Source organism: Bubalus kerabau, chromosome 4 (assembly GCF_029407905.1).
Source record: "Bubalus kerabau isolate K-KA32 ecotype Philippines breed swamp buffalo chromosome 4, PCC_UOA_SB_1v2, whole genome shotgun sequence".
Classification (NCBI taxonomy): domain Eukaryota; kingdom Metazoa; phylum Chordata; class Mammalia; order Artiodactyla; family Bovidae; genus Bubalus; species Bubalus kerabau.
Window position 1 is genome coordinate 166,447,438 of NC_073627.1, and position 13,558 is coordinate 166,460,995.

At 46.7% G+C, this 13,558-nt stretch overlaps 1 protein-coding gene across 5 annotated transcripts in view; it reads left to right on the forward strand.

Annotated features, from left to right (window-relative positions):
• Positions 1-13,558, forward strand: part of ZNF462 (zinc finger protein 462) — a 153,775-nt gene that overhangs the window by 109,586 nt on the left and 30,631 nt on the right. For all 5 annotated transcript variants that reach the window (XM_055579235.1, XM_055579234.1, XM_055579233.1 and 2 more), the window contains 3 exons: positions 210-477; positions 2,367-2,503; positions 12,631-12,854. In XM_055579235.1, coding sequence (XP_055435210.1) covers positions 210-477; positions 2,367-2,503; positions 12,631-12,854 — 629 coding nt within the window. The remainder of the gene's footprint in view (positions 1-209; positions 478-2,366; positions 2,504-12,630; positions 12,855-13,558) is intronic.

Here is a 13,558-nt window from a genome sequence, read left to right on the forward strand (position 1 = left end):
AACCCTCAAAGTCAGGTTAAAAGAAGTGACGCTTCCTCCCTTCCTGCCTTTCCCCAGAGATGCGTTGTAGAATGTAAATGAAGATGAAAGCTGGGATCAGTCAGCCCCCTTAAGAGAAAAGTACTCGAAACTTCTTTCAGGGGTTTTCAAGTGTCAGACCGCCACTGTGTTCTCTGTGTCTGGCGTCATTTTCCCCTGTCTGTCCACAGACTCATCCTACTCTGAGCCTCCAGATGTTCAGCAGCAGTTGAACCACTATCAGTCCGCTGCTCTGGCGAGAAACAACAGCCGTGTGAGCCCCGTGCCTCTTTCTGGGGCCGCGGGGGGCGCTGAGCAGAAAACGGAAGCCATTCTTCACTGCGAATTCTGTGAATTCTCCTCTGGCTATATCCAGAGCATCAGGCGCCATTACAGGGACAAGCATGGTGGGAAGAAGCTCTTCAAGTGCAAAGACTGCTCCTTTTACACAGGCTTTAAGTAAGTGATGCGAAGAACAGCCTTGAGAAACAAGGTGGCTGCGCCTGCTCCACCCCTCACTACACTCTTCCCTTACACTCCTCTGTCTGGAGCTCAAGGGAGGCCCTGCCCAAGGGATGATGAACAGGTGGGGTCCAGTCTTCACAAAAAGAGGCTAGTTCCAGACACTGCTTTTAGGTTTGGGGAAGGGATGAAGAGCTATATGAGAACAAATGAGTTTAAAAACCAGAGCAAATGGGTGCCCAAGAAGTGTAAAGGATTTCCCTGACCCAGTGCGTGAAGCAGTGAGTATTTTCCCATTTGGAAATCTATGCCCTCCACCTCCCCACTTTTTATTTTGTCTTTGGGAAAACCAGTCTTCTCAGAAGCAAAGTCAAAGTCAAGAGAGAACATCCAGTGATAGAGACAGTCTGCTACCCTTGTAAAGAATTCTTATTTCTTAAGATCATATTATTGAAAGAGAACCAAGACTTCACACTGGGAAGACTAAATTTGAACAATCACAGAAAGATTGTCCCCACATAGAAAAAGATAATCCACAGTCATTTTTGCTCCTGAGTATAACAAAGATTGGAGTGCTTCCTCTCATTTAATCTAGGCTCCTGTGATTTCATCTCATCCTGGGAGATTCCACTTAGGGTCATAGTTACTAGTATAGAATATGGAGCCTGACTGCCTGGGTTTGAACCCCAGCTTTGCCACTTACTGATGGTGTGACTTTGGACAAGTTACTAAACCTGTCTGTGTCTCTGGTTCCATATCTGTAAAATAAAGATAATAATAGTACATACCTCATAGGGCTCTTGTGAGGAGTAAAATAATAATAAATGAAGCTATAAAGTGCTTAGCATACTGCTTGGCACAAAGGAAACACAAAGGAAATGCAAAATGTTATTGTATCATAGAAAGCTATTATAATGAGATTAGATGCTGTATTACAGGTATGAAGCTATTATTATCTGCTCCTGTTGCAGTCAGGGCCTGGGCTTTAGGTCTCTCCAGTATTTCAATACATCCTCCACAAGGAGAGGCTGGCGAGGATGGGCTTCATAACCCCTCCAAACTTGAATTGATAGAAAAACAAGTCTCTTTTCCAGCAACATCTTAGTCACTGGGATTTGATGGAAAATGTGTAACATCTCTGACTGTTAATGTGGTTCAGTTGTTTTATAGATAAATATGTATGTGACCTTAGAACTGAGAGAAGTCGAGAAGGACTCAGATAACAAGGGCCCATTGACAGGTGTACATGTTTCCCCAGAGAGAGGCACTCGGGTTAACAAGAAGAGGACCTTGCCCATTAAACTTTGGGTTTCATCCATTTTTATGAGACATTTAAGGCTTTGTAAAATTTGAAGTTTTAAAAAGGATGGAGCGAGGGAGGCAGTGATACCCTCCACGTTTGAGCTGGTACAACAGCTCTGAGCGTCTTTACGTGGTCATTGACCTTCCTGCTTTCCCAACCAGCCCGCCCTCCCTCCTTCCCTGGGAAGAGTCACCGAGGCAGCTGATGAATCATCCCAGCTTCTCCTTCCGAGCATGATGAGAAATCCATTCTCGTAGGGATTTTGTTTTATATTTTTAACAGGCAACTGCTCATTTTCAAAAATAAAATGGGGAGTCTATTTCTTTTTTTTTTTTTTTTTTTTCAAACTTGCCCTGAGCCCAGCCAAGTAGCAAAATTTCCCCCAAAGAAGTTTAGCACTGCAGAAGAGTGTTCAGTCATTGCCCGAATAACTGAGGAACTTGTGCTCAGCAAGCACAATGAACCACTACAGTTTTGGGTAACCCACCCCCGCAGCAGGGTGTCTCCATAGGACTGCCGGCAAGGGGTGTGAATGTGATGCTTTTGGGTCCCACTCATCGCCTCTCTCCCCGCTCCCTCCCAGATCTGCTTTTACTATGCACGTGGAAGCCGGGCATTCGGCGGTCCCCGAGGAGGGCCCCAAAGATCTCCGCTGTCCTCTCTGCCTCTATCACACCAAATACAAACGCAACATGATCGACCACATTGTGCTGCACCGAGGTAACCTTCTGAGCTTGGTTTTCTTGGGATGCAAGGGGTAGGGGGAGGGTGGCTCGGGTGGCATTAGAGGGAAGCTGTCTCAAGGTGGCAGCAACACCTTTTCCCCAGTCCCTTGTTCCTCCCCTTATCTCCCCAAAAGAAATCACAGCGGTCACCCCAGTGACAGCCAACAGGGTAAGAGCATCTTTCTGCTGAGAGGATTTCCTCCACCTGGAGGGAGGCAAAGGTGATGGAGTCCGCAGTGAACACTTCTGCGGGGCTTCCCCGTGAGAGAGCGATTTTGTATCCCGGGTCTTCTGCTCTCATGACCTTGCTAAGGAGGGAGGGAATGAGAAGCAGCGTGGGTGGCTGAACTCACGGTGAAAGGTGAAGAGCCCTGTAGTTGTAAGCAGTTCTTTGAAGGAAGACCAAAATGATGATCTCCAAAGCAGAATGTGGGGTTTCCCTTGAAGTGGATGGAGAAAACTCTTAAAACTAAAAGTAGCCTGATAGATGTTAATTTTTATTTTTTTTAATATTTTGTGCCACACAGCATGTGGCATCTTAGTTTCCCAGCCAGAGGCTAAACCCACATCCCCTGCATTGGAAGGGCAGAGTTGTAACCACTGGACTGCCAGGAAATCCCAGCCTGATACATGTTAAATGCCGTAGACTGTGGGTTTAAATTCTGTTTTTTAAAGCCTCTTGTGTTTTACCTCTTCTCCGTAAAGAGGTGATGACCATGCCTCTGAGGTGGCATGTTGAGTGTCTAGTGTGTTCCATGTGGATGCATCTTGGGTGTTTGTAAACGCTGGTTCCTTTGGTATATTGGGATACTTCTTTTAGTGATATATTGGGATATTTCTTTTCGGTTTTTTCTTTGAACTGAGTTTACTGCTGGCCAATCAAAATACCATTAAACAACATGTGCCCTCTGCATTGGAAGGAAAAATATGCAACAACTATACTTTGTCCGGAAGAGATTCCAACCAGAGGTGGATGGAAAAAGATGACTAGAATACCTGTTACTATTTCCACCTACTGACCTTTCTGTCTCGGCTTCCTTCCTCCCTCCCTCCCTTGCTTCCTCTTCCTGCCTATCTTCCTTCCTATCTTCCTTCCTTTGCCTCCAACCTGGGAATGCTTTTCAGTATTTGCCACCTGAGACTCAAATGCATTAAGTGTCTTCTGCTGCCCTGTGGAGATGTTACTCTGAAATGCTGGGTATTCAGGGGGCATTTCCCGTGTTTGCAGCATTTCCCCAGAGCCACTGCCTTTGGCTGGTGCATTTTGTGACATGTCACCCACGTCTGCTGCAGACCCCACGGAAGATCAACCTTCAGCACCCTTAGGTCTCCCTTCTCCCCAGGCAGACTCGAGACGTGAGATGCCTGCTGGTGAGGACGTCCGCCTGCAAGCCGTGCAGGAACGTTTAGGCAGGAACTCCTGGGATCCCTCGTGGTATGCTGCCTCAGTCACTGGCTTTTGGTCCCTGGGCCCATGTATGTGTCAGTGGCTCCATGTCCTCCATTGCTTGGACCGAGGCCATGAGTCATGCTACTGTGGAGCAGACAGGAGCGGTAAGACCCCACCTCATTGGTGGAGTCTCGTTTCCATTTGCTGCCTGCTGGGATCAAGCTTCCCAGGTGGCACCAGTGATAAAGAACCTGTCAGCCAATGCAGGAGATGCAGGAGACTCAAGTTTGATTCCTGGGCCAGAAAGATCCCCTGGAGGGGGGCATGGCAACCCACTCCAATATTCTTGCCTGGAGAATCCCAGGGACAAAGAAGCCTGGTGGGCTACAGTCTGTGGGGTCACAAAGAATTGGACGTGACTGCAGAGACTTACATGCACACATGCCTGCTGGGATCAGAGTCTTGATGCCTAATGCAAGCTCGCTGACTTTCCTTCCCTGAGCTGAGAGTCCAGGAAACGAGAAGGCAGAGAGAAACACTTAGTGCCTGGGGCACGCCACACCTGGCCCAGTGCGTCTCACACAAGGTCACCACATCATCCACCCACGCTGGGAGGATGATACTTTGACCTGTAGTCCTGTTTTATGTATGTGAGGCTTGAAGCTGGCAAAAACTATTTTTTCTTTGTTTTAGTGTAGTGTTTTAGGGTCATTTCGGAGAAGGCAATGGCACCCCACTCCAGTACTCTTGCCTGGAAAATCCCATGGACGGAGGAGCCTGGTAGGCTGTAGTCCATGGGGTCGCTAAGAGTTGGACACGACTGAGCAACTTCATTTTCACTTTTCACTTTCCTGCATTGGAGAAGGAAATGGCAACCCACTCCAGTGTTCTTGCCTGGAGAATCCCAGGGACGGGGGAGCCTGGTGGGCTGCCGTCTATGGGATCGCACAGAGTCCGACATGGCTGAAGTGACTTAGCAGTTAGGGTCATTTCACAAAGAATTGAAGATATGTTAAAGATAGTTGTGCAGAACTGTAGGGTTAAAAACAAGAGAGGAGATTGGGGCAATTGCAGAATAAGGGAAAAGTAGTTGAAAGTTCATGTGAAAGTATGAGAACACTCACCTAGAGTTTTGGTGTTTGCCGCAAGATACCGTGCGCTTGTTAGCAGCGGGCTACTGTCTCAGCCTGGGACTCCAGCCCTCTGTGGGGGAGACAGCAACAGAATCAATTTGATTTTGGGTGTTCATTAGACTTTTGCATGTTCAAGAATCTGAGGTGCTGGAACCTGAAAGGAGTTTCTCCAGGGGGTTCTCCTGAGGGGCGGCCGTGTGAATTAGTGCATGCTGCCCCCAGCCTGAAAACAGTGGTGAACTCCCCCCAGCCCCCTCGCTGGACCCTTGAGGGTAGAAGTAGTTCCAGCAGAGTCACCCAGCCGGTGAGCAGGGAAGCTGTGTGTCAACTCAGGTTTCTGATCCCATGATCCATCCATCGTATTGCCTGTCACTGGTTATTTACAGTCTTTTCTGTTTATTTACAGAGATAATTTATATTAGAAGAAGCATCAGCATATGTAGAGTTTGTCCTCACTGGGGTCAGAAAGTGCACAATCTGATATGAACATGAGTATTTGAGGGTTGTTGTAATAATGACAACACCCACAGCAGCAGCAATAGTTACTGAGGACTTTCTAGGTAGCAAGTACTGTGCTAAGTACTTTCCAGTGAGTCATTTCATGGAATTGTCACAAAACCCTAAGTGGTGGGTGTTAACTCTTATCCCTGATAACAAGGGAGAAAACAGGTTCAGAAAGATTGAGCATCTTACCCAGGTCAAATGACTAATAAGCGACCCAGCTGGGATCTGATCCCAGGCCTGCGTCACCCCCAGTCCCCGCCTTTACCCACCAAGTATCACTGTCTCACCCTTGGGAAGGTGGTTGGCGTCACCCCGTTGAGCATTCCAGTGGCTGTGGTATCTGGGTCTGGGGATAGAGTCGTCTGAAGGTTGGGGGTCAGAGACGGGGACCCCTGAGCCACAGGGAGGCAGGGCACTTTGGGATAGCATATCTGCCATCTGCGTCCTGGCCTGGCTTTGGGGTCCATCTCAATCAAGATGGCAGCTCAGTGGGAGCTAGTCTTGACAAGGAAGACAGGGTTGGTGGGTGTCTGCCTGGCAGTTTTGAGTTGGGGCTGATCTCAGAGTAACAAGACGTGGCTCTCTCTGCACCTGTCCTTACTCTGTGGATGAATAAACATCTTTGGTCTCTGGGGCCTGCAGTAAGAGATCTTTCTGAGACTTTGGTTAATTAAAATACTTGGAATGAATGGCAAGAAAAACAACTTCTGAACTGGCCCTGAGAATAAGCTGCTGTTTGCAGGAATACAGTCTCCTTAGCTTTTTGTCCAGACAAATTGCTGTATTTAAATGGGGAGGAAGGAAAAGGAATTCATTCCACTCCTGGGTAATCTGAATGAGAAATCACATTGGCTGCTACAAAAGAGAGCATTCTGTTGGTCCGTGCATTCAGTAGACATGTATTATTTGCTTGTTCCTTGCTGTACCATGCTGGGTTCTTTGGGTTAAGATGGGGTACCTGAGAGCCAGTCTGCCTTCCTCAAGAAGATGAAGTGTGTGCATAAGTATGTTTAAGATAGTGAGTGATAAGTACCTAGGAGATTGACAGTGGCAGATGTATTTCTGTTTGGAGTATAAAAAGGTGGTGGTGGGGGGGGGGGGTGGCTTTCAAACTGATCCATGATAAGATTTCAGCAGTCAGAGAGGACTTGAGGTGGATGTATTCATTATGTAGGGGACTTAACAGAAATGGATTCTTTTCCCGTTTTGGAGCCTAGAAGTCTGAAATGCAGTTGTTCGTAGGGCTGTGTTCCCCCTGAAGACTCTAGGGGAGAATCCTTCCTAGATTCTTCCCAGGTTCTCCTGGCTCCCGACTTTGCTTGGCATCCCTTGCCTTGTAGCCATATCACTCCAGTCTCTCCCTCCCTCTGCACATGGCCTTCTTCTGGGGGGTGTGTGTGTGTGTGTGTGTCTCTGTTCTCTCTTCTTCTTACCCTAACTTTAGGGCACACCCCAATCCCATACGACCTTATCTTCACTAACATGCGAAGACCTCAGGTCTCAATAAGGTTACATTCTGAGGAGCCAGGTGGACACAAATTTCTGGGGACTCCATTTGACTCATTGCAGGGGGTAAGGAAAATTTTAACAAACCACCTAGGTGAGTAGAGGGAAGATGTGTTTACAGAGTGAAATTAGAAGGTACTAGGAGGCAAGGCTAGAAAGGTATATTCTGGCCAAATGAAAGAGGGCTTGGATCCCATCGCAGGAGTAGAATGCTACTCTGTAGACAGTTGGGAAGCTGGGGTACTGATGAGATACCTGGTGAGTTCTAATTTAGCAGAGACTAAAGCCAAGGATTATAGACCCATCTCTTTGAGGAACCATGAACTTAGGTCAGATCAACATTTGATGAGGTTCACCATGATGGGACCAGTGTAACCAGGGAAAAATTAAGCCCCGAGACTTCTGGTTCAAGGAGAAAGTGGTATGATGTTAGATGGGTTTTCATTCATGTTACAAATGTTTATTGAACACACACCACATGCTAGCATTGCTTTAAGCTCTAGGGGTACTGCCAGGAAGAGTCGGGCAAGGTTTGGGCACTGAAGGAGTGTGAACTTTAGTAGGAAGAGAGACAGTGAACAAGGGAAGAAATAGTTTCAGAGTACATGAATGTTTTTGGTTGCTTAGTCATGTCCAACTCTTTGCAACCCCATGGACTGTAGCCCACCAGGCCCCTCTGTCCATGGGGTCTCTGCAGGCAAGAGCGGGTTGCCATTTCCTTCTCTAGCAGATCTTCCTGGCCCAGGGATCGAACCCAGGTTTCCTGCATTGTAGGCAGATTGCTTACCGTCTGAGCCATCAGGGAAGCCAGAGTACATTTCTACTCAGTTCTTACAACCATTGGAAGCACAATGAATGCCTCATGTGTTGCTTGGCCTGGATGTCCTTTATATACCTATAGCAAACCTGAGAAATTGGGCGAACACTGAATTACAGGCATGAAACAGTTTCATCAAATGTTTATAATTACAGAGCTGTGTAATCACTGAGATTGGTCTCCAGTTGGCTTATAAACTTAAAGTTTCTTTTTTGCAGCCTGTAACCTCAGTACACACGTAAATGCTAAATATAACTGAACCCTGCAGGTGGGTATGTTTTTGGAACAAAACTAATCTCCCCTAATTTATCTGATCAGTATCATTTTTTCTTGAGGGGGGGTAAAAAACACTACAGTGAGCCTGACAGTCTTTCATCTTACTCAGTGAAATTACATGTTCCCTTCATCCCCATCACATACTTCTTCCTGTTAAAGGTACAGTTCCCAGCTCTTGTCTGGCTTGAGAGTAGCTTGGCTACTGCCAAAACTTTTTACAGGAACTGTGTGCTTATGTTTGTTTACATGTGTCAGTTTATGGTTATATTTGGGGATGGTGGCTTTCTGGTCCTCAGCGTTTGTCACTGGTTTGTGAGTTAGAGTAACAGATAGATCTTTGGTTTGGCTCAACGGGGGTCTAGGCCTTCTACCATGGCAATCTGCGTTCAGTTGGTTGGAGTGAGTGACTTTCAAATCCCCACCCACTTCACCCACCCCTCAGCCCCCACCCCCTGCTACCCCCAGCCTGGCACACTGTGGGGAGGAAACCCACGTGTGTTGTGGGCCGCCTTTCAGGAAGAATTGTTACTTGGTGATTTTGGGCTCCACGGTGATGTGGTTTTTTTCACTGTTTTGAGTAGAAGTAACCCCCTCTCCCCCGACCCCCGCTTAGTGGTGGCGATTTTACAGATTATTTTCCCACCCGGCATACACTTCTGGGCTCTTGATGAACCTTAGCACACATGTGCTTTAGTGTGGCGCTGCTGCAGGCTGGAGCCTCTTGAGTGTTGTGTCCACCTGCAGCACTCAGTATCTTTTAAGTGTGAGTCTCTGATGGCAACCCACTCCAGTACTCTTGCCTGGAAAATCCCATGGACGGAGGAACCTGGTAGGCTACAGTCCATGGGGTCGCAAAGAGTCAGACACGACTGAGCGACTTCACTTCACTTCACTTCAGATGAAAGACATGATCTATCTTGTAGTCAAAACTGGTGAAGTCATAATATTTTTGCAGTCAGTGGTGGAAGCTGAGTCACAATGAGTGTGATTCAGGCCTTGATTTCTTACCCAAGGTAATTTTGAGAGGTGTGAAGTCAAGAAAAGACTCACAGTTGTCACTGCCCCCTGTAGGAAAAGCCCCAAGTGGCTGAGCTTCCGTAGCCAAGACAGGGCTCAGGCCCTACCTGGAAACAGTCCAGTCTCCCAGCTCATGTCCTTCACTGGCCTCCGCCATGAATAACCTCATTCAGAAAACGCTGTCGGTCCTTTGCCCGCCTTTCAGAGTCTGTCTTATTTTTTTATCTTGGTCCTGTTAGCCATGTTTGTAGAAAGGGGGGTGGGGAAAAGGTAACTTTGTTTTCTAAAATTAACACCCATAACCCATATAACTAAGAGACTTGGGAGTTATTATAGTTAATGTCTTAGTTTGGAAATGAGGAAGTCATACCTTTCAGAATAAGTCATCAGGGAAATGACCTTTTATGAAATCCAGGAGATACTTGAAAGAAATTCAGATAAAAATGGTCGCCTTAGACACTGAGAGCTTTTGCGATTTTGAACTATTAGGAATAAAAGGCTGAGAAGTGCACGGCATACAGATTGGATGTGGCTGGAGAGTTCTTTATAGGAGAGACAGAGGAGGGTGCATGCAGGCAAAGGTCAGCAGACCTGGGCTCCCAGGCCACAACTTTGTGCTGAATTAGAGGACTGACTTTGAGGAAGTAGCTCAGCTGAGCTGGTTTCAGTTTCCGCTGAAGACTCTCAAAACTGACTTTGCAGGGTGTTGTGAGAATAAAAAGTAGCCAAGAGAGTCCAACACATAACCATGCTTGAAAGGTAGTGAGCCCTTAATAAGTGGGAGTGGCTGTTTCCATTCAGTGTTACAATTTCACCTCCAAGGTATTATTCTGAACGCTCCCGTCTTTGTGCAAAATGCACTGATACACACGTAGTGAAATTGGAAACTGCAAAGAAAACTAACCAAAGGAATTGAAAAGGAGACCTATAAGAAAAACCAAGTTTGAAAGAAGCGATTATTTACAGCGAAGAAGGGAAGGCTGGAGAGCAACTGAATGACTGTCTTCAAGGTGTTGGAGGCATCGTTATGCGGAAACTTCCAGCTGTTCTCTGTCTCCACCGAAGTGGACAGAACCAGGGCAGGTGGGACAGGCCAGAGCCAAAGAAAGAGCTGGGGAAGCAGTAGAAATGGCAAAATTGTGTAAGTCAGGAACAAACACAGAGCAATGGAGGGGGGTGCAAGTCTCAAAGAAGGTGCCAGAAAAGTTCACATCAACACTTCCCCATGACCTCCTGAGGTGTTGGGTGTGGGGGCCGGTCTCCTGGCTTCAGCCTGGAGCCCCATCTCTTGCCATGGGCACCAGCCTGCTCATGTCTACATGTCCAGGGTGGCTGGACTGAACAGTTGGCACTTGGCTTGGAGCAGTCTGAACCAGGGTCCATCTTGCCTTCTCATGATGCAGCTGTCTGGAGGCATCTTCTTTTGTCACGATGGGGAGGAGGGGGCACTGCTGGCTTTGGTGGGCAGGGGCCTGGGGTGCTGATATACATCCTACAATGCATAGGAAACCTCCCAGAGGAAAGAATTATCTGGCGTCAAAACATCAGTAGCGTTGTGATTGAGAAGTCCTGGGTTAGAGGCATAGAATGACCGTCATAGCCCTGGCTTCCTTCAGGCTTATTGGTTTACATCAGAGCATTTTTTTTCTCCTCCCATTTACACAAAACCATGAAACTAACTGAATGGTTAGAAGACTGTTACAACATTTGCTATTCTAAGAAAATGTGTGGATTCCATTATAATCATGTGTTTCTTAGCTGTCTGTGACTTTGGTTTAAAAATATTTATATTTCTAAATAAGCGACTGACTCTTTGTATAGGGAAAATAACATATGCATTAGAGCTCCCAGGAGTATGGTGCAGACACCAACCTTCCACGCTTCCTCTGCCCACATTCTCGCTGGCCAATTAATTGCTGCATTCAGGGACTCCCAAGGCAGGGACTGCCCTGCAATGAGCATGTGCTGGTTAAGAGGCAGGCAGGCCTTCGGGTGGGAGAAACTCCCCAAGGGGCAGACACAGGCCAGCCCAAGAGGGAGGGCTCCCAGAGCGAGCGACTTCAGCGCACAGCATCCTGATGCTCTATGAATGTTGCTCCTGGTGACCGAGGATATAGCGCGCCTTCCTGACTTAATAATACATTGCTGTTTCTAAATAATATAAGTGTATGTTGTGTGCGTCCATTTGTAAACTTTCAGAGTCTTCTGAAATCCAGACACAGCATGAAAACACATGCTATATTTGATCCTTGCATAAATAGCACAGATTTTAATTTTATCCCAGTTATGGATATCTGGCGCGTGTGCCGATACTCTGGGCAGACTGGTGTGAAATTTAATTTGAGCAGTTAAACACAAGGGTGAGAGAGTACAAAATAAACAAGCACACACACACTTCCAGCCCTACAGCATTTGGTATGTTAACGGGAAAAGCACCCAAATCCTCTCTCTTTTATTTTCTCCCTTGATGACAATCACGTTACAGATTTGTCTGAAAAGGCACAAATCCTCCACATCTCCCACGCCACCCCCACCCCACCTCTCCCGGAAGATTGCCTGCAGACATTTCATCTGCGGGAGCTCTTCCCGAGCTGGGGTTGGAGTTTCAGTGAATGAAAGTGTCCAGGATTCTTTGTTTTCAGATTTGATCTTCGAGATTCTTTTGGTTTCAAGAAAAGGCAAACAGTCTCCTTGAGAACGTCTTGGAAGGGGAAACAGGAATGGAATTGGAAATGATGGGAGAGAACCGATTTGCAGTTCGGTAGACAGACATGGGTGGGGTCCCAGTTTAGGCAGTTACAGAGTCTGTGACCTTTGGAGACGGACTTGAAAGCTCAGTTCCTTGTATTACTACTTTGTAGAAATGGGACTAATTTCGGCCTAACAGTTGCCAGGGAGGTATACAGTGGTGGCACATAAGTGCTCCAAAAATGTCATTTTCCTTCCCCCTTACGGACATCTTGTTTTTGTTGTTGTTTAGTTGCTAAGTCATGTCCAACTCTTTTATGACCCCACAGACTGTATTTAGCCCTCCAGGCGCCTCTGTCCATGGCATTTCCCAGGCAAGGACACTGGAGTGGTTAAGGACATCTGTGTAAGTCTGAATGCCACTTGCTGGGGAAGTAAGATAATTGCTGTTGATAATCATTCATGTTGGTGAAACTTCTATTCTTGGCTCCTCCTTTAATCACCTCCATTCAGAAATCCACAGCACCTTTCAGCCCGCCCACTCCTATTTATAGGTCATTCTGGATATCAAGTACACAGAGCTTTTGGCCTTAGAAACACCCACGTGTCCCAGTGGACTGTTGACTTGGGGGGCGGGAGAAGGGACAGTGGCATGTGTGTGCAGTTCACAGACCTGCAGCCATGAGAAGTTTCAACAGTGGATGGGGGAATTTTCCCTTATACTCCCCAGAAAGACCGTCTGCTTTCCATCAGTAAAAGTTCCCATCTTTGTATTCAATTTGTTTCCACAGAAGAGCGGGTTGTCCCCATTGAAGTGTGCCGATCCAAACTGTCCAAATACTTGCAGGGAGTAGTTTTCCGCTGTGATAAGTGTACCTTCACCTGCTCCAGTGACGAGAGCCTCCAGCAACACATAGAAAAGCACAATGAACTGAAACCTTACAAATGCCAGCTCTGCTACTATGAGACCAAGCACACGGAAGAACTGGACAGCCACCTTCGGGATGAGCATAAGGTAGGGGCCTGGCCTCCCCGCTCCCACCCTCGGCACGGCGTTGGGAGGGGCCAGGCCGAATCTAGCTATGCCGCTCTGTGCAGGACAGACACGTGCTAAAATAATGTTTAAAGTGAGGTTCAGTTTATTCCATTATCAATGAACTGTAAGATCATTTTAGAAAATTGGAACACAGATGAGGGAAAGAAAACCATCCATAATGCCACCCCCCACATCTAACTGCTTAATGGTTTTGGTCTCTTCTGTACCCACTTTCCTTTGTTTTATTTCATTCTGAGTATATGCGATCCCTTCTATGAAAGAGTGTATCTTCCCTTTCTTGTTTTTGTCTTACACTAACTAGAGTACTTTACCATATTATTTTAAATGTATTATCACAAAGGTTGATAATTTTTTTCTGTAAAGGGCTGGGTAGTAAATATTTTAGGCTTTGCGGGCCAGATGGTCTCAGTGGCAACAATTCAACTCTGCCCTTGTAGCAAGAAAGGAGCCCTAGAGAAGACATCAATGAATGGGCATAGCTGTGTTTAAAAAAAAACAACTTTATTTACAAAAGTAGGCAACGGGCTGTGGACCCATAGTTACTGGCCCCCTCCTCTCTGATGGCTCTGCCAGCAAGTGTCTCAGTCATGTAGGTTGTTTCCCAATATATTGCTGACTACAGACATTTTCCAGGGCATTGCTATTCATGTCTAAGCATTATA